This window comes from Salvelinus alpinus, chromosome 10, assembly GCF_045679555.1.
Source record: "Salvelinus alpinus chromosome 10, SLU_Salpinus.1, whole genome shotgun sequence".
Lineage (NCBI taxonomy): Eukaryota > Metazoa > Chordata > Actinopteri > Salmoniformes > Salmonidae > Salvelinus > Salvelinus alpinus.
In genome coordinates this window covers 29,706,270-29,728,086 of record NC_092095.1, presented here as the reverse complement: position 1 = coordinate 29,728,086, position 21,817 = coordinate 29,706,270, and the positions used below count along the sequence as shown (strand labels likewise).

At 44.7% G+C, this 21,817-nt stretch overlaps 1 protein-coding gene across 2 annotated transcripts in view; it reads right to left on the bottom strand.

Annotated features, from left to right (window-relative positions):
• The window catches only part of arhgap21a (Rho GTPase activating protein 21a), a 99,984-nt gene that overhangs the window by 64,562 nt on the left and 13,605 nt on the right, over positions 1-21,817 (bottom strand). Inside the window, exon 1 of one of the 2 annotated variants that reach the window (XM_071331161.1) lies at positions 20,753-21,681. The exons of the other annotated variant lie outside the window; for it this stretch is intronic. Within the exon in view, the coding sequence (XP_071187262.1) occupies positions 20,753-20,836 (84 nt within the window). The 5' untranslated portion in view covers positions 20,837-21,681. Of the gene's footprint in view, positions 1-20,752; positions 21,682-21,817 lie in introns of those variants that run through there. 2 annotated transcript variants of the gene reach the window in all.

The window sequence follows — 21,817 nt, the reverse complement described above, 5'->3', positions numbered from 1 at the left end:
TAGTTGCCATGTCAATAACATCACAGACCGAGAGATAGGTGGGGGACTGAACTGGTACCCTCTCTCTGAAGCCTACTTACCATTGATTAAAAAAATGATACAATCATTCCTCTGCTGTTATCAGTGGCTTTCAATGAGAAGTGCAGACTGGCACGTTTCCCCCCTCGCTGATATAACACTGCCTCCTTGTTGCTGCACTCTCAGCATTCCTCCAGGGTTGAGTAGACTAGAGGCTTCCTGGGGTGGATACAGGTCTGATTTATAGCCTGTGTGTTGTGAACTAGCTGCGCTGTAATCAGTGGGGTTTTGCGTCATGTCTGCACTGCTGTCTGCTGGCGCTTCTCACTGGAGGAAAGAGTTCCTTCAAAGACAAGGGGACGGAGCTCGGCCAGAGGCTGGAGAAGTGGTGATCCAACTGGGGGGCTTGGGAGTGGTGGAGGACGTAGCCCAAGTTGCAGAATGACTGACGATTACACCAAGGAATTCCCACAGACTAGCAGAGTTCTGGCAAACCCCCAAAAAAGTCATGAATCCTATTTATGACACTAAGAATTGTGAAAATGTTGGTCACCTCATTGAATTCAGGGTTTAAAGATCAGCCAAGTATTAAAGTACAAGTAAAACTAGAGGGGGATAACTATGGGAAAGGCTTCAGCCTTGGGGCTGACGCCAGGGGTGGGGCTGTGTAGGGGCCAGGGTGGAGCTGCCTGAGAGATGGCGTCTGTTCTGTTGTAGCAGAGCTGAAGGTTTGGGCCATGGTGAACCATAAGTTGGACAGGATTGTTCATAGCTAGATGGAGCTATAGCCAGCCAAGACTGCAGTTCATTGAAGGGTTCAACCAGGTTCATGTAAAACACTGCAGACAGAAAGACAAACGAAAGTGGGGAGATTTAAAAGGGGGGGGGGGGGGGGGGGACAGGTCTGACCAAACAGTAATGTCCTGTATGAGCCGAGGAGAGAAGAATGTCGTCTTTCAGAGGTTCTGCGTCACACTGTGGAGGTGCTGGGGCAGAGGTGCTCCCTGCTGATGAGCAGACGAAGCCATGGTCAAAGCATGACAGTGAGCGAGTGTGTGCGTTTTCTGGATATAGTAGCATAATGGGTTGCAGAACGGGTGTCAATGAACACACCACACACAACATTACCCGCTCAACATACCTTACACATCCATGTCGTACAACCCTTTTATTATAACCTACATGAGAAGCAGTCTCCTCCATTCACCCCCACAATAGTAGCATAGGCTTCCTTTCCCAGGCGGTGTACTGTGTGTGTCCGTGTTCAACAGGCCTTGGTTATGTAATCAGGAAATGGGCCAGCTGAGCTGAAGAAAAGGCTATTTAATCTCTCCCCACCTCCTTCCCCACGGCGCACAGGGATGATTCACTTGAATGTTTGCGCCGCTGTTTGACTAGGGGGCGTATTCTCCCGACCGTAGGGCCGGCGAGTCATTACCCTGTGTGTGTCGGGTGTTCCCGAAAACAATGTTTATTACAAAAAAATATTACACTATTTGCGCAGCTATTACTCTTTGTTTACTTCTCTTTCTCATGTTTAATGATGACACGATGCCAGTCAGTCATGATGGTCAGTCAGTCAAAGCACACGGAGTGTGCTCATCGCATGTGATATCGGACCAAACAATACGGTCATTGTGCTGGTACAACAAATGTACTGTTTAGAATGAGCAATTATTCTGGGAATGCACCTGCTGAAAGTTCATCTCACTCACCAGCTGAGATTGCTACTCACCTGGCTGCAACACTGTGGGTACCAGGAATATGTTACAAACCAATAAATGTCCCCCTCTAATACATGAACTCGACAGTGGCAAGAAGATAGTGTTTATTACGGCTTAGTTGGTGTATGTATTCAATAAGCACGGGGTGAATCTATAGCTTTCAATCGCTTTAGGTGCAACACATTTGTGGTTGACAAGCTCTTTATCAAGTTCTTTAGCCCTTGAAGAAGCACACTGGGAGGGTGAGAGAAGGACAACGTCCTCAGACCGGGGTGTGATGCACAGAAAGAGACTGCACTGTGCCATGGTAAAGGTGTGGATGGAAGGAGAAGTTTAGTAGTCAGGCTCAATGCAAAACAACCCAACCTCACCCTCAAACAAAACCTCCAGAAAGGATAGGAACAAAGAATTTCTCACTCAATAAATCAATATTCTAGTCCTGTGATTGACTTTCAACTCCTCCAGCCTTGACTAGGACCTCTCCATGGATCTCCCGGACTGATATGAGGAGGAGAGGACTTAGCAGGAGGCAGGCATCAGAGCTGCTCTCCACTGTGGTCTTATGGTCTTCCAGTCACTGATCTGGCTAAGCCCCCTCCTTACGGGGGATGTTGGGAGAAAGGGAATCCGCCTTACACCAGGTAACACCATTCTCCCTGGGGTTAGCTTTTTGATCAGGGTTGATAGAGGGTCAATTCCATTGGAACTCAGTCAGATGGATAAGGAAAGTAAGCCACCTATTTGTGCTTCAATTCCATCCAGTCCGCAAGTAGCTAGTCACAGTAGTAAGGGACCACTGTTGTGACTCAGCAATGAGACAGAGGACAGAGAGAGAGAGCGTGACACAGACAGAGAGAGAGACCGAGACACAGAGAGAGAGAGAGAGAGAGACGGTGGGACAAAGACCGCAGAGAGAGCTGTTGGTTGTCCTGCAGCCCCAGATTGAGGGCCAGATGGCTCCACCAGCTCACTCTACTGAGAGCCACTTGCTCATGTGGAGAGGGGGAGGGGTGTGTATGAAATGGGGGGGCTGAGCGTGAGCAACTGATTAAGCATCACATCTGCCTTTAATCAATCTGGTGGCAGAGAGAGTGGATGAAGACTGGACAGAAAGGGCCGGAGAGAGATAGCGACTGGGTCAAACCCACACATCTAACTCCAGCAAACTCTCAAACAGTCCCTCGGGGCAGAGAAGCAGGGCGGAGAGGGGTTGTACGGTTAGGGTTTAGGGGGCATGTGTTGGGGCTAGAGTCCAGACTAAAAGGATAAGACCTGCTTCCTTCATTACAGTGGGTTGCAGCACAGGGAGGTGCTTCTCTATGATTGGACAGCACTGACGGCACTGCATTGCAGTCTCTACTTCTCTCCTCATAGGACCAGTTCCACTCCACAAAACACAGAGCTGCAAAGCCAATGCCGTGCTTCAGCCAGAAAATACATGCAAGCAGTCATGCACTTAACAAATGTAAGTCGGTCATGATCGATAGTTATTGCATAACTATACTGTAACTACAATAATCAGCCATTCCAAGTGTTAAAGGGCTAATGTAGACTTGAGATTTGGACTTCTGTGTACTGTAAAACACAGCGCATGCTAACAGCAATCAAATATTAATCGCAGTGTGAATCCACTATCAAACTAGTCCACCGAAAGCATGAAAAACGACTAACGAAACTTTAAAAACAGCCTCCACACTCACAGACTAGGATGTTTGCTTGGAATATAAAATGTTAGTAAGACACAAAATTCCTCTACTAAGCATGTGACATTGGAGAATTACAGTAAGCAGTAGAGGAATGAGTGGTCTATGAAACGTTTAGACAAAAGATTTGAGAGAGACAGAGAGAGAGACAGAGAGAGAGACAGAGAGAGAGAGACAGAGAGAGAGAGACAGAGAGAGAGAGACAGAGAGAGAGAGACAGAGAGAGAGAGACAGAGAGAGAGAGACAGAGAGAGAGAGACAGAGAGAGAGAGACAGAGAGAGAGAGACAGAGAGAGAGACAGAGACCATCATTTCACTCAACTCAATTTGACAAAATAGATACAACCGTGGAAACTTTCAACATGCGCCAACCTATTCGAGACAGCAGCTTTTCATTATGCGAAATGCCACACACTGTTATGGAAATTACACGAATCTCCACCAGCAGTTGGCATGTTCTCATCCCACCAAGCACATTTCCGTTCTTCAACTTGCTTGACTGGGGAAGAAGGTGGAGGAGATTAAGGAGGAGGGCAGTGACCTTGGCCAGTCAATAACAGGGCTTGTGGGGTAACAGTGCCAATGGCTTCTCTGACCTAGGCAGTGTGCATGCTAACACACGTGGAGCTAACGTAACAGGAGTTAGCCTGGAGTTGGCAGGGCAAGCTCAGCAGGTGGTAGCAGTGGGGGGGGTTGTTATACTGGTTACCGGGAATGCAGTTAGTATAAGTGGCTGAAGAGGAATGACTATAAGCGGATGGAGAGAAAGTGACCAAGGAGAGAGGATTGTGATCAGAGAAGGAGAGAGAGCATTCAGAGATCAAACCGGTAGAATGAGAGAGGGGTAAAATAGGGTGAGATTCAGAACGAGTGAGTGATGTCGAGTTGTGATGATAGTAAAAGGGAGAAAACGGAGGATAAACGCATGGAGGATGGACGGAAGCTGGACAAAATATGGCAGATGGACAGAGTAGATCACTAAGCTTGATGACACGCTGCCGGCAAAAGGGAGGCCGGGATGCCATGCCTACTGTATCCTACCACTGTAATCCTTTTAGAACAGAGGGCAGCATGGCTATATGCCTGCCTGCGGACTGCTCAACACAGCAAACCCTACTGAGTACACATGCCATACAGCAGTGTTTCTCATACCATTAGTAATTTGGGGTGGGTTGCCTATCCGAGATCTTGTGCCTGCAAGGGCATTTACACTCTCTAGGAGAACTCTGTGTTTTCCCTAGAGTAGGCTCCTACATCCTGACTGAATGGTGTGTATGCAGCTACAGTGGGGAGAACAAGTATTTGATACACTGACGATTTTGCAGGTTTTCCTACTTACAAAGCATGTAGAGGTCTGTCATTTTTATCATAGGTACACTTCAACTGTGAGAGACGGAATCTAAAACAAAAATCCAGAAAATCACATTGTATGATTTTTAAGTAATCAATTTGCATTTTATTGTATGACATAAGTATTTGATCACCTACCAACCAGTAAGAATTCCGGCTCTCACAGACCTGTTAGTTTTTATTTAAGAAGCCCTCCTGTTCTCCACTCATTACCTGTATTAACTGCACCTGTTTGAACTCGTTACCTGTATAAAAGACACCTGTCCACACACTCAATCAAACAGACTCCAACCTCTCCACAATGGCCAAGACCAGAGAGCTGTGTAAGGACATCAGGGATAAAATTGTAGACCTGCACAAGGCTGGGATGGGCTACAGGACAATAGGCAAGCAGCTTGGTGAGAAGGCAACAACTGTTGGCGAAATTATTAGAAAATAATTTCTCACAGTTGAAGTGTACCTATGATAAAAATGACAGACCTCTACATGCTTTGTACGTAGGAAAACATGCAAAATCGGCAGTGTTTCAAATACTTGTTCTCCCCACTGTATATACAGCTTACGGCCTATAGTCTACGCGGGCGACGTCAGCCTGTGCAACGTGAGACCTTCAGGGGAGCCAGAGGAGAGGTGGTGGAGAGGGAATTAGTACTATGGTATCCAGGTAACGCTCAAATTGGCAAATCAATGCTAAGCATGGTGAGAATTAAGGTTTGAGACATCCTAAAACGATACACAGATAATAATAACAGTGATTGTGCACTTAGAGCAACATAAGGGGGAATTTTGACATTCTTTCAAGGAGGAAATTACGTTCCGGTAAATTCAGAAGTCCCCCAAGCAAATGCAGGGGAACATCAAATCTGAAGGGAACTTATGGTGACAAAGAAGAGGCATCACTCCATCTGGGTTCCTGTTTGCGCCGCCTCTTTCCTCACACCAGGTCAGCTGTGTTTTTCCTAAACAAAACTGCCTCAGTGCTTCTATGAAACCAGTGCAACACCAACCAGCTGATAGACGTGGAGCCTGACAATGCAACGAGGCCAGGGAGCTTTACCGTGAGCGGTCCAATTCAGCATACAGAATGTGCCTTCGTAGGCCTGTCATTCAACACATGGTTAACACTGTACACAACCGAAGGAAACTGTAGCTAGTCGTACGAGAGATGCCTGAATTTCAAGCCATTTTGTTCTATAAAGAAAAAGGACAATCGCTGGTTGCACCTGCCCCATACACCTATGCAAAAGTCACAACTATTCAAAACAGGAAACACTGGGCAAGTACATCTCTATAGACCGTGTTCAGAGTCTCTGAAAGCACACAGCACTCCTTTCAAAAATATTAATGACACACTATGATGGAAAGTATTAGCAGAAGCTGGAAAGTATAGAAATGCATTGTGTCATGTGGTGAAAACACAGGGCCAGTATGTGTAGGCCGGCCAACGCTGCTCTCAGAGGAGGATGACGCAATGTAAAGGAGGGGAGAGGAAAGGGGGCACAAATATGTAGAATTTTAGGAGTCTCTCCCCTCCTCTCGGGTCCCAAAGCTAGCTAAGGCATCTGGAGCGTCTCGTGACCTAGCTGATTAAAAGCAGTTGTGGCCCTCTGTGAGATATGGCCAGTGGAATGTTGTGACTGGAAAAGCAGGCCCAGAATATAGCCTAGCACTCGCACGCGCGTAATAATATATATATTAGAGGTCGACCGATTAATCGGAATGGCCGATCAATTAGGGCCGATTTCAAGTTAACAATCGGAAATCGGTATTTCTGGACACCGATTTGGCCATTTTTTTTTTTTTTACACCTTTATTTATCCTTTATTTAACTAGGCAAGTCAGTTAAGAACACATTCTTATTTTCAATGACGGCCTAGGAACGGTGGGTTAACTGCCTTGTTCAGGGGCAGAATGACAGATTTTTACCTTGTCAGCTCGGGGATTCAATCTTGCAACCTTACAGTTAACTAGTCCAACGCTCTAACCACCTGATTACATTGCACTCCACGAGGAGACTGCCTGTTACGCGAATGCAGTAAGAAGCCAAGGTAAGTTGCTAGCTAGCATTAAACTTATCTTATAAAAAACAATCAATCATAATCACTAGTTAAACTAGTAATATCATCAACCATGTGTAGTTATCTAGCGTCTCCTGCGTTGCATATAATCGATGCGGTGCGTATTCGCGAAAAAGGACTGTCTTGCGCCAATGTGTCCCTAACCATAAACATCAATGCCTTTCTTAAAATCAATACACAAGTATATATTTTTAAACCTGCATATTTAGTTATTATTGCCTGCTAACCTGGCTCGTTGCGAACTCTGAAGACTATTTCTTCCTAACAAAGACAGCCAACTTCGCCAAACGGGGGATGATTTAACAAAAGCTCATTTGCGAAAAAAGCACAATCGTTGCACGACTGTACCTAACCATAAACATCAATGCCTTTCTTAAAATCAATACACAGAAGTATATATTTTTAAACCTACATATTTTGCTAAAATAAATCCAGGTTAGCAGGCTAGCAGAGAAATTGTGTCACTTCTCTTGCGTTCATTGCACGCAGAGTCAGTGTATATGCAACAGTTTGGACAGCCTAATTTGCCAGAATTTTACGTAATGACATAACATTGAAGGTTGTGCAATGTAACGGGAATATTTGGACTTATGGTTGCCACCCGTTAGATAAAATACGGAACGGTTCCGTATTTCACTGAAAGAATAGACGTCTTGTTTTCGAGATGATAGTTTCCGGATTCGACCATATTAATGACCTAAGGCTCATATTTCTGTGTGTTATTATGTTATAATTAAGTCTATGATTTGATATTTGATAGATCAGTCTGACTGAGCGATGGTAGGCACCAGCAGGCTCGTAAGCATTCATTCAAACAGCACTTTCCTGCGTTTTGCCAGCAGCTCGTCGCTGTGCTTCAAGCATTGTGCTGTTTATGACTTCAAGCCTATCAACTCCCGAGATTAGGCTGGTGTAACCGATGTGAAATGGCTAGCTTGTTAGCGGGGTGCGCACTAAGAGCGTTTCAAACGTCACTCGCTCTGAGACTTGGAGTGGTTGTTCCCCTTGCTCTGCAAGGGCCGCGGCTTTTGTGGAGCGATGGGTAACGCTGCTTCAAGGGTGGCTGTTGTCGATGTGTTCCTGGTTCGAGCCCAGGTAGGGGCGAGGAGAGGGACGGAAGCTATACTGTTACACTGGCAATACTAAAGTGCCTATATGAACATCCAATAGTCAAAGGTATATGAAATACAAATCATATAGGAGAGAAATTGTCCTATAATAACTACAACCTAAAACTTCTTACCTGGGAATATTGAAGACTCCTGTTAAAAGGAACCACCAGCTTTCATATGTTCTCATGTTCTGAGCAAGGAACTTAAACATTAGCTTTTTTACATGGCACATATTGCACTTTTACTTTCTTCTCCAACACTTTGTTTTTGCATTATTTAAACCAAATTGAACATGTTTCATTATTTATTTGAGGCTAAATTGATTTGATGTATTATAATAAGTTAAAATAAAGTGTTCATTCAGTATTGTTGTCATTATTATAAATAAATACATTTTATTTTTTTAAACGGCCGATTAAATCGGTATCGTTTTTTTTGGTCCTCCAATAATCGGTATCGGCGTTGAAAAATCATAAAATCGGTCGACCTCTAATATATACATACATACAGTGTGCCTACGCATGCGCTCATGCAAAATGTCATGCGGCCGTCATTGTAAGGCTTCCAGTGATCAATCAGATCAAGCACTACTGATGGATCTACCCACTGCGGCTCGGACATGGCTTTTACTGTCCCTGCTGCACCTGCAACCCAACTTGATCTTGCAGCCCTAACTGACCCCAATATCCTTAAACCCATTATCCCCAACTGACCACATTATCCTCATCCTATCTAAAGCCCAGTGCTTCATGCACCCTCATTCTATTTAGGTTGCGATACAGATAAGCCAGGAGTGTTCTACACTTAAATGCATTGTAATGTCCCAAGACCTGAAGACACACTGCCTTAAAAGAGTGGAGATGTCCCTTAAAACCTCCTCACAGACTAGCTGTGCTCACTGGTTCCAAACCTGTAATCCTCTAGCCTCCCAAAGATCACGCACCTCTCCAAACGGCTAGACTAACTGTAGCAGGGGGAGGTATTTACAGGCAGCACCCAGCGAGCAGAACCATCCACGTCCACTGAAGGTATAAATGGAAACCAGATTAGACATCGCAGACTACCGATGGAGCGTGATACAAGAGCCACTGCGGTGATCTTTACAGTTTCACAACAGGAGATGACTTGTACGCTCTTCATGTTTGTTTAGCGTTGTGTTTTACAGCTTAATGAAATAATGGCGGGATAAAGAAGAGAAACCGCAGCCGCCAATTACGCCGCAGGACGTCAAGAGTCTGATTCCTCCACCGCAGTACCAAAAGTTTGTTATAGGGCTTTGGAAAGTAGTGCATCGGCCGAGTTGTGTGACCCTAAAACATGAGATACTGCATTGCAGAGCGATTTTAACGAGCATAGCCACAATGAGAGGGAGAAATTTAGGTCAACAGATCACCTTGAGCACATGTGAAAAAGCAGACCTAGAACGTAACCAAAACTGCAAAAACAGCCTCAGCTCTCCCCTATATGTTTTTTTGAATCGGGTATCATAAATCAAGTGAGCTACACTGAACAAAAATATAAATGCAACAATTTCAAAGATTTCACTGAGTTACAGGTCATATAAATAGGATATGGATTTCACATGACAGGCCTACCCACTTGGGAGCCAGACCCAGCCAATCAGAATAAGTTTTCCCCCAACAAACGGGCTTTATTACAGACAGAAATACTCCTCCGCACCCGCAGGTAAAGAAGCCGGATGTGGACGTCCTGGGATGGGGTGGTCTGCAGTTGTGAGGCAAGTTGGACGTACTGCCAATTTCTCTCAAATGACGTTAGAGGCGACTTATGGTAGAGAAATTAACATTCAATTCTCTGGCAACAGCTCTGGTGGACATTCTGCAGTCAGCATGCCAACTGAACGCTCCCTCAAAACTGTGGCATTGTGTTGTGTGACAACTGCACATTTTAGTGGCCTTTTATTTTCCCCAACACAAGGTGCACCTGTGTAATCATGCTGTTTAATCAGCTTCTTGATATGCAACACCTGTCAAGTGGACATATTATCTTGGCAAAGGATAAAATGTTCACTAACAGGGATGTAAAACAAATTTGTGCACAACATTTTAGAGAAATGAACTTCTAATACGCTTGGAACATTTTTGGGATCTTATTTCAGCTCATGAGACCAACACTTTACATGGTGTGTTTATATTTTTGTTCAATATAATATAAAACAATTCAAGCAATGTTAACTGGCGCTTTCACAAATGGTTCTTTTTAACAGACCATGTGGCTACCTGCATGCTTCCTACAGCCATAGAGGGAGGAACTCGTGCATGCTTTTATGTGCACTGTATTACTTTCATATAGAAATGAATAAATATCTCTTCACTTATCTATACACCTCTAATGTTATGAGTAGTGACAAAACACACACACACGTGCACACACACACACGGAGGTCAGGGGATAACAGGGTGTCAGCAGGGTGGGGTCCTGCTCCAGTTCAGACTGCAAATATGAGCTGGGTTGTACTGGATGACAACAGCTGACGGGACTACGCCATCCATGTCAGTCTACCTCGAGTGACCCTCAGAGAGATGAGGACAAACAGCAAAGTACACACAGAAACAAAGCCCAGAAAGCACTTCAATGCAGAACAGGATCAAACGTACAAAGCACGCTCATTCAAAATATCAAACACTCAACACACAATGCAAACATGAAACACACACACACACACACACACACACAAGCAACATGCATACACAGAGTTATTTGGCAGATAGGTCAGAAACGGAATATCTGGGCTCCAAACTGAAGGCTGAGCCACAGCAGGTCCCCAGGCCCATAATGACCACACCCAGGCTCAGCTGGAAAGAATAAACCCTCCTCCTCTCTTCCTCCCTTTCCCTCTCGTCCCTCACTATTCCCCCTCTTTCTGCCTCTAGTATTTTATTCGCTAAACCCTGACTTGCCTCCTCTTGACTCTGTTTGCACTCTCTCCATCTCTCAAATCTCCTTCGCTCAGATCCCTGAACTCTTAGCTTCTTTCAACCCTTTCCCAACATAGCCCCTCTTTCCCCCGTGCTCTCCTGTCTTCCTCCCATCTCTCGTCCCGGAGCCGTGGCTGTCTGAGAGGGAGGGTCCGCAGCAGAGACAGTAAATACTCCACTGGTGAGCCATTATCTCTGGCATGCACACACTGGCCCTTTAAAAGCACAAATAATAGGACAAAAAATAAATAAAATCAGCAAGAGCACAGATGGATGTCATTTGGCTCAGACAGACACAGACAGACCGTAGGAACAGAATCAGATTCACAATAGCGAGGCTAATACATAAAAGACGCAAAAAAAATAAAAAAAATAAGAGGACTCTTAAAATGACCTTTCATTTCGATATTGTCCCATTGGTTTTGCTAGCAATCAATCACTTGATGAACCGTCCCATCGCAGTCAGAGGAGGATGTCTGTACCTGTATGCCAGGGTTCCCCAACTGGCGGCCATTCAGCACGCGGGTGATTTTATTTACGTTTTCTGAGCAAAATAATAAAAATGCTAATAAGTTGGATTAGGGATGTTTACGGTTAACCTTTAAAAAAATCGGTTAGTCGCCGGAAAAACACTGGACCAGTCATGCTTACCGGTCTATAGGTTCATTTGCATAATTTTTGCACAATTAAATTGCCGTGGTGTGTATTTTCCTTAGTCGTTATGTATCTTATTTATCTCAGGCACCCAGCATACAGTGCCTAGTTTGAGGAGTGGAATAGCCTGCTTTTGTAAGCCCAGTCATTGCGCAACAAATAACAATTCTAAATGTAATCGCTTGTTAAAAACTTGTGGCTACAATTTTTTTTTTTTTTAAAGGAGCCATTTTTATTTCTCAATCTCAACTCGTAAAGCGCTCCTTCCATTCGGATGCATAGACTATAGCCTGCCGATGGTTGACTATCAGCGCGTCACCCACCACTTTGCAATGTGAGCTTGAAACCTGAACGTTTCACTTCACCTCAAATAATGAGGCATGTCTTACCTTGCTTCAAAGTAGCCTAGCCAAAATCCATCCATAGAAACGTGGAGGTAATTATTTTATAAAGACTTCCTCATGCCATTAACCAGCATTTCTCTCCTGTTAATGGTTTTCATATCAACTTCCGTTCGTTGTCCAAAAGCCAAAGGCACAATCCTAGTCATATTAACAACCCATCATAGTAGTTGCTATTAGATACCCCCTCTTTTTTTTAAATAAAAATTGTACCCCCTTTTCATAGTATCCAATTGTTAGTAATTACTATCTTGTCTCATCGCTACAACTCCCGTACGGGCTCGGGAGAGACGAAGGTCGAAAGCCATGCGTCCTCCGAAACACAACCCAACCAAGCCACACTGCTTCTTAACACAGCGCGCATCCAACCCGGAAGCCAGCCGCACCAATGGTTAGCGCACACTGCGCCCGGCCTGCCACAGGAGTCGCTGGTGCGCGATGGGACAAGGATATCCCTACCGGCCAAACCCTCCCTAACCCGGACGACGCTAGGCCAATTGTGCGTCGCCCCACGGACCTCCCGGTCGCGGCCGGCTGCGACAGAGCCTGGGTGCGAACACAGAATCTCTGGTGGCACAGCTAGCGCTGCAGTGCCCTAGACCACTGCGCCACCCGGGAGGCCCAGATTCCCCCTCTTTCTAACAGAGATTTTAATCTCTGTCACATATGGAAACACTCGCATTAGGTACGCAGTTTAGAACGGTGTTTTCCGTGAATTGCATTTGGGCAAATTTTTGAAAACTACATTTAATTAGCTGCTTCATTACAGGAGTTCCATGTTTAATAACAGGCTATAGCCTTTTGACTAAGATGATAGGCTTGCCTTCCCGTCTTGGGATGACTCCCATTGTTAGGGCAGAAACATAAGCATCTCGTCATTATATACAGATCTCTGATAGTATTTTCTGTTGGTCACATCATTACTGTTTGGAAAAAATTTCATCGTTTGTTGACCAGTTAATGAGGGTTAGTTAGTCAGCAGCAAAATTGACCGAAATTCCCATCCCTACGTTGGATATAAAAGACTGTAAAAACAGCAAATCAGCGCCAAGTGATTTTAATTTTGGAAATCTGTTCCAAAGTATTCCCACACTTGGAGAGATATACAGTGTTTGTGATTGTATACAAAGGTAAGCAAGGTTTGAAATTATTACGTTTTAGTCAAATATTATATCTGTTTGGGCGATCAACTCTTGCGATCAATTTGCAGTTCCAGCCCCATGACCATCCACTCGAGAAAAAAACAAATTTCGGCCCGCAGCTGAATCTAGTTGAACATCCCTGCTGTAAGCCATCTGAATGTTAATAGGGGTGACGTCCTTCTGAACAAAGCATATAGACAGAGAACAGAGAGCATTATTCCCCTTGTTTGTCGCCGCTTCTCTTTACGCCGAGTCCAATAGCGCGCTCTGGCACAGAGCAGACAACCAATTAACACCTCCTTTACTGGGATGCCTCAAGGCTGTGAGGGGAAAACACAGGAAAATGTGCCCATCACCCCCCATTCCCCTCCCCTCTCTGGTTAGGCATGGAGCTAAAAGGGAGGACTTTGTGATGAAGGGCAAGCAAAGCATTATCATAAACTGTATAGAACATACTCTAATATATATACACACACTATTGCATAAGAAGATCTTGTTTATATCATTTACTGACAAACCAGACTAACAACTAACATGAGTGTGATTGGTGTGTTCTCTAGCAGCCCAGCACTGTTACCAAGGAGGAGAGGCAGTTGTTGTTCCCTTTTTCAAGACCCTCTCACATGACGCAACCACACACACACACTGCAGGTGATGTTCTGTGCAAGGGCAGAGCTCACATTCGGGAGCTCCGTTGTCACACACCCGGTTGTCATGGCTACCCTCCTACTCTCCCAGCACGCCTGTGATATTTACAACCAGCGCGCTCTCACCTCTGAGCGAGGTGGTGGGGGTTGGGCAAGGTGGAGGTCTCTACAGACTAACACAGTCGTAAAACACCACACACAAACCCCAAATATGTCCAACCCATTCCAAATAGCTCCTCCCAGTCCGCCTGCATTGCGCCAAAGAGAGCTGCATCTTTGAGGGAGGTTTTCGTCGCCCAGCAAGCATACCTCAGCAGCATCATCGGGCTACTTCTCATTCAGAGCCCGTGCTTCCCTCTGACACAGGCAGCGCCGCAGACATTTTCTTCACTCAGCATTATTCAGTGAGAGGACAAGACCAATGTGTAGGCTACAAACAAACACCGAGCATTATTCTACAGTTGAAGAAATACACAGCTCCAGGGATAGGCGAGACAGGGAATCTTAAGGAGATGTTATGGGGGACCTGAGCTTAGCTTGATGAGTTCATTACAGTACGCTGCTGTTGCTACTATTTCCACCACCATAAATCCCTCTCTCTCCATCTCAAGAGGGAATGGAGAGCGAGGGAACGTTGGAGTGGGGGGGGGGTGAATCAGCATTCTGTGCACCCTCCTTCCCTACACACAGATGCTGAGATGGATGGTTCCTATTATGACAAGCACGCAGAGATCCAGGGCAGTCAGACTGACAGTCAGTCAAATGCAAAGATACAGCAGTGTCTTGGGAGAGAGAATAGCATGTCATCCAGATGGTAGCATGATGAGATGAGTAATCTATTATGTTACGGTTGGGTAATAACTAGTGATGGGGGGGGGGCGTATAGTTACATTTTGACTCAAAGTATCGATTTGTAAAAAAAAAACACACTTCTTCATTTTTGCTAGTTACCGTTAGCTAGCACCAGTCTGCTGTACCTGCGCCAAAACTATGGATTTTTTTTTTTATCCTATAGCTTTTTTTATGGTGAGATCACGATAAAATATATATCTTTTTTTAAATTGCAGTATCACAAACTATATAAAATCGTGATAGTATCGTGGAGGTCCCTGGCAATGCCCAATGTAATTTCAGATAAAAGAAACCTGACTTAAAAATACGGCACAATAAAATAAATTGCAACAAATATTTTTTGTACAAAGCCGAGTGTTTCACAATGGAAGTTGTAGTGCTTATCAACTAGCACCTAAACAATTGCTAGCGGCAGCCTACGTGTAGGTAGCGTATAGGAAAAATACAGTACAGACTGACACATTAAAAGCAGGCAACTGTTAGTTTATCCTGGTATCCTTAATACTTCAAACACTGCATTGTCTTTAAATGTGGCGCGCTTAGATACAGAACAGTTAAAGGGCCTGCCATTCACAGAGATTAGAAATGGGTTTGGAGCTCAGGTGCCTTCTCTTTCAACCAGAATTATTTGTTTCATTGTGCTTTAAAAACACGCACGCACCTGTCTGGTAAACGCAAAGCTCAGCCGCACAGCAGGGGGTATCACAACAGTTATACGCTTGGATAAACTGCTTTTAATCATTCACACACACCGTGCAAACACTCAAAACAGGAGCTACTCTGTGGCGCGCGCACACATACTCGATTCAAACCTCTACCACTGACACAGCAAGTCAAAGCAGGCGACAGTCAGTGTCTGTTGGGTTTCCAAGCAGGTACTCATTCAGGATCTAGTTAACGAGGTTCTCAACAAATCAATAATTTCACAAATGATTATGTCCCATGTGCAAAAATGTGTTGTTGATGGAACATGGGCAATTTGCCTGGCCCAGGGCTGAAGAAGCCAGTGGCCATGTCTGAATACCCATACTAGCATACTACATAGTATGTACTCATCGTCACGTACCGTTTAGTAAGCAGTATGACACAGCCTGATAGTCGGCAATCACATTCGACCTAAACAGGAACCCACATAAGCCCATCTATCCGATTTAAAAATGACTAAAGATAGAAACAGATAATTTGGTTCCATCTCAACATATTTATTACCGAAACCAAGGTGCTGTAACATACAGTACCAGTCAAAAGTTTGGACACACCTACTCATTCAAGGGTTTTTCTTTATTTTTACTATATTCTACACTGTAGAATAATAGTGAAGACATCAAAACTATGAAATAACACATATGGAATAATGTAGTAACCAAAAAAGTGTTAAATTAAAATGAATTTTATATTTGAGGTTCTTCAAAGTAGCCACCATTTGCCTTGATGACAGCTCTGCACACTCTTGGTACTCTCTCAACCAGCTTCACCTGGAATGCTTTTCCAACAGTCGAAGGAGTTCCCACATATGCTGAGCACTTGTTGGCTGCTTTTCCTTCACTGTAGTAGCCATGCTGGTTAAGTGTGCCTTGAATTCTAAATAAATCACCAGTGTCACCAGCAAAGCACACCTACACCTCCTTCATGCTTCACAGTGGGAACCACACATCCGGAGATAATCCGTTGGAACCAAAAATCTCAAATTTGGACTAATCAGACCAAAGTACAGATTTCCACCGGTCTAAAGTCCATTGCTCGTGTTTGTTGGCCAAAGCAAGTCTCTTCTTATTGGTGTTCTTTAGTAGTGGTTTCTTTGCAGCAATTCGACAATGAAGGCCTGATTCATGCAGTCTCCTTGAACTCTGGGAATAATTTATTTGGGCTGCAATCTGAGGTACAGTTAACTCTAATGAACTTATCCTCTGCAGCAGAAGTAACTCTGGGTCTACTCCTGTGGCGGGCCTCATGAAAGCCAGTTTCAACATAGCGCTTGCACTTGAAAAAACATTCAAAGTTTTTGACATTTTCCATATTGACTGACCTTCATGTCTTAAAGTAATTGACTGTTTTTTCTCTTTGCTTATTTGAGCCGTTCCTGCCATAATATGGACTTGGTCTTTTACCAAATAGGGCTATCTTCTGTATACCACCCCTACCTTGTCACAACATAACTGATTGGCTCAAACGCATTAACTTCTCTAGGATAGGGGGCAGCATTTTCACGTTTGGATGAAAAGCATACCCAAATTCAACCACCAGCTACTCATCCCCAGAAGATAAGATATGCATATTATTACCCATAGATTTGGATAGAAAACACTCTGAAGTTTCTAAAACTGTTTGAATCATGTCTGTGAGTATAACAGAACTTATTTAGCAGGCGAAACCCCGAGGACAAACCATTCAGATTTGAGGTCACTCTTTTCAATGGGATTTCATTAGGAATCCACATTTCTAATTGACCTTCTTGCAGTTCCTACCGCTTCCACTGGATGTCAACAGTCTTTAGAAATTTGTTGAGCGTTTTCCCTTTGTGTAATGAAGAAGTACGGGCATCCAGAACGAGGGTAACTTGAAGTGTACTGTTAGATAGAGGCGCGTGACCAGAAAGCTAGCTACAGTTTGTTTTAATCCTGTATTGAACACAGATCATCCCGTTTTCAATTTGATCAATTATTTACGTAAAAAAATACCTAAAGTTGTATTACAAAAGTAGTTTGAAATGTTTTGGCAAAGTTTACAGGTAACTTTTGAGATATTTTGTAGTCACGTTGCACAACTGGTGGAACCGGTGTTTTTCTGGATCAAACGCGCCAGATAAAATTGACATTTTGGATATATATCGATGGAATTCATCGAACAAAAGGACCATTTGTGATGTTTATGGGACATATTGGAGTGCCAACAACAGAAGCTCGTCAAAGGTAAGGCATGAATTATATTTTTATTTCTGCGTTTTGTGTCGCGCCTGCAGGGTTGAAATATGCTTCTCTCTCTTTGTTTACTATGGTGCTATCCTCAGATAATAGCATCGTTTGCTTTCGCCGAGAAGCCTATTTGAAATCTGACATGTTGGCTGGATTCACAACAAGTTTAGCTTTAATTTGGTGTATTGCATGTGGGATTTCATGAAAGTTTGATTTTTATAGTAATTTATTTGAATTTGGCACTCTGCATTTTTACTGGCTTTTGGCCAAGTGGGACGTTAGCGTCCCACATATCCCAGAGAAGTTAACAAACTAAAGCACTGATCATTGGGAACAAGATCAGAATGACTGCTAAGTTTTGATCCATAAATAAATAAAATAAGTAGCCTAGCCTTAAACTAAAACAATCCATTTGCTCAAATCAAAAGGCCTGATTAGCATGACATCAATCACGCAGCCACTTTCCGAGTCCCTGGTGCCGACACATTCAGAAATCAAAAGATGGTTTAGTTTTTATTTGAAATGCTCTGATGAAGGTCCAGAGAACAAGAAACACATGAGAACACCCCCATAGAAATATACTTCTCTTTAAAGATGTAGCTTACGATGTAATACTCATGATAATTTATAGAACAAAAACTACTTAGCCTACATTTGAACACAAACGTAGAAGCGTCGCTATTTGACATCTTCCCAATTAAGTAGCCTAGTTTTGATGTTTGGCTACTTGAAAGAACTAGGGCCTATCACTCGCAGCCCACCTCATCCAGTGCACTGTGGGAAGTGTGCATCGAATTCTACTAGATGAAAAGCTGAGATGAGTATAACATCCTGGCATGACCACTTGATTTTCAAAAATGTACCTACTACAAAAATATAATATTTATGAATACTGATAATGGGGTCATGATCGATTGCATTGTTTCCTGCTATTCGTTGATTTCGGTAGCACATCCCCATACCTACTTGATCAGCTGTTGTCAAAGCCAAAATCAGTATGACAGCCGGGCATTTAAAGTATACCACATTTTCAAAACGTTGCAAACTATTAAACTCTGTTTTTCCCCCACATACTCAAACGGCCTACTATTTAGGGCGCAAGTATGGATATTCTGACACGGCAAGTGTCTGTTCAGTGTGTTGCGACCGATTTGGAACTTTTATGACTCCCCCCCTCCTCCCACCCTTGCACTCACTTCCCCTAAGCAGCATTCATATGCTAATTGAAGGGCGATTGTGCAGGCCAGCGGCCTGGAATTCCTCTCCACAAAGAGAGGGGAGAGAGGGCCAGGCCAGTTTAAAATCACAGGCTAGGCCCAGTGTCAGGGGCTGCACAGTCATAGAGCCTAATGTGGGCTCACCAACACAGAGTGGGAGGAGTCTCCCCCAACGTTGGTTGTTTGGAATGTTATCCTAGTTTGTCATGTTGACTAGAATCCCGGCTGGTCTGTTGTATTGCTTTCACGTTCCTTTGTTTTTAATTTCTCCCCATCTATTTGCACCGGAGGGCATCATCTTCCGCTACCTCCAGTGAGGGTGTGGTCCTGGGGGGGGGTGTAGGTAGCGTGAGGAATATCCTCCAGAGAGGTCCAGACAAAGACCCAGCCCATCGCACACACACCCCCTCATCCCTCGCTCTCACACACACACGAGACAGAGAGCAGGTGGGCCAATTCTGCTCCCCAGGGCCCCCCCAGATGCAACGGAAGCTAATTGGGCTGCTCACTGCTGGGCCCCACTATGAATTATTAATCCATCTCCTCTATCAGAGATCAGAGGTTTGACAGAGCAGGGCTGTGACAAGGTGCCCTGTGACACAGACACACACACACAATGCTGTTTAACCCTGCGCACTGTGTTAACTAAGGTGAAAGAAGGCATACACTTGCAGATGGACAACAAAGGCAAAATGTCTCTGTTGTATTTCAATGTGTTGTCGGCTGATGAAAAGAGTTGTCTCCGCTTGGAACTTGATCTCTGATGAGATATTCCAAGTTTTGGTTTTGCAGTGTGGTCTTGAATATTCAACAAAAGAAACAGGGCACCATACAAACATGGAGCAGCCTAATCCCCATCTAGCAGGAAGGGAGCAGAGCGAGGGCACAGAAAACCTGCATTAAAAAGAGGATGAAAGGAATCACTCTATTGAACCCCACTGTACACTGGAACGTTGTCTGGCCGTCCGGCAAAGAAAGAAAGAAAGAAAAGACAAGTTCAAAGCCGGAGTTTGTGACTAATCTTCTTTTAAGTGGCCAACATATTGAAATACCACACAGGGGATATTTGCCGTTTGTAACACACAGATCAACGTTATATTGTTACGTATTATTCCTTGGTCTTTGAAGGGACTAAGAGTGAGAGTTAGTGGAGTGATAAGATGGGGATGGAGCTTCTATCTGCTCCCTTCATGGCCAGGTGTCTGACTGAATATTTCATGAAGCCTTGGTGCAGCCGGTACACAAAGGCCGTTTTCAAAGGCCGTAGCCAGCAGCACCACATAGCAAACAGAGGGCTGTCAGTTCAGCGTGGGACGCAAACAACTTTCAGTGCGGCTAAAATTAAATTAGCGGACGGGGCGAGAGAGATCAACCCTGCTGTCACTCCACAGGGGAGCAGGCGCAAAAAAAAATATTTTTGGAACCATAAGTACAGTGTTGCTTTTACAGTGAGAATATTGAAGTAGCCTGCCACAGAAGGGTGCCCAATTGAACACGAGACAAATGTGCACACACAAGTCCACAGACAGCACTACAGTAAATAGCCTACAGCAGATCAAGCATACACCTGCACACACACACACACATTGCACAGAGAGCAAGTACATTGAACTGTAGTCTGCAGTGCGGCTCCAAAAATAAAAACAGATGTCACACATAAATACTGCACAACTCAATGTAACTTTAACTATGCAGCGCTACAAGCTACAGTACAGGGTAACGGTCCAGAGGTCACCATGCCACCGGTTTACTGGTTCCCATGCCACGCTGGAGTAGTGAATAGAGCTAGAAATATGCAAGGTGTCAGGGGTGCCTTTCATAGACACCGGTAGAGGAGAGGGGCCGAGGAGGGACAGGAGAGTGAAGCTGCAAGGAGAAAGGGGGTATAAACCATGCCACACTGCATCAAAGCTGCTTTCTCAATGAAGAAGTAACGTCTCTATGCCACGTTGTCAACTTCACAGAACATCTAAGGAAGGAACTAGCGGAGAGTTAGGACCGACCTGATTGCTCCAGGCGCAGTACAGGTCACAGAGAGCGCTCCAGTTGTTGTTCATCACGCAGTCCAGCACCTTGAGGTGAGCCATGATTTGCTGCGTGGGGGCACTTCCCCAGGGTTGCCTGTCAGTGTCAACTGTGTATCCCCCAACCCTGGCTGTTGCCAATCGTGCTCCGATGTCCTGGCACAGAAGGGGGTATGGACAGGGTGGACAACACGTTGTCAGGAGGCGGCAGAGGGGGTAGCATCCCTATGCCCACCTGTGCGTCCAGCGGGCATTCTGTCAGATGTGGGCATCCCCTTCAAAGCTTATTAACACCATCTTAATAATACATACATTAGTACTCTTCCGGACCAGTGAACACATAAATACACCACAAAAAAGATGGAATGCAGGAGATCCTCAGAGACTTTGGTGTCTGTTGCCGTGACAAAAGAGAGACATCAACGCTCCTTGGTTACGGTCCAATTCTAAGTTGATGGACAGGAGTTTCCATGATTACCTACGACTGACAGAATTGGGAGCTACACCTGCAGAGTCCTGGGAGGCAGATTCTCCCTCCCTCTCCCCTCTTGACAGTCTTCTCGGCAGGCTGTGCTGTGACTCTCGGTGCCGGTGTCTGCAGCCGTGCTAGGCAGTCGGAGGAGCTGTGATGGCTTGCACCGATCGGAAGGGGTGCTGCGTCAGAGGGGCACCAAACTGACTAGGACAGAAGGCACAAGTCCTCTACCTCCCCCCGCTGCTGACAGTCCTGAAACCAACTCTACTCCAGCAAGACAAGAACAGGTAAGAGTCACAGCAACTGCGCCCACTCACCTATACTGTCAAATGTAAAAGTCATTATGAAAGATGGTAGTCTTAAGAAGCTCCTAGCTGTGTCGTCTTGGCTGAGACGGAGAGGATTCTGCAGTGCATCTGCCTCCACAGAGGAGTCCTGAGTGACTCTGCAGTTTGCAGGCAATGCGGGTACTCTCACCGGCTCCCTTCCTTTATATATTTATTTACTAATTTTAGCATAAATCTATTTTCTTCACAGGAGGAATACTCCCTGGATGAGAGCAAGAGAAA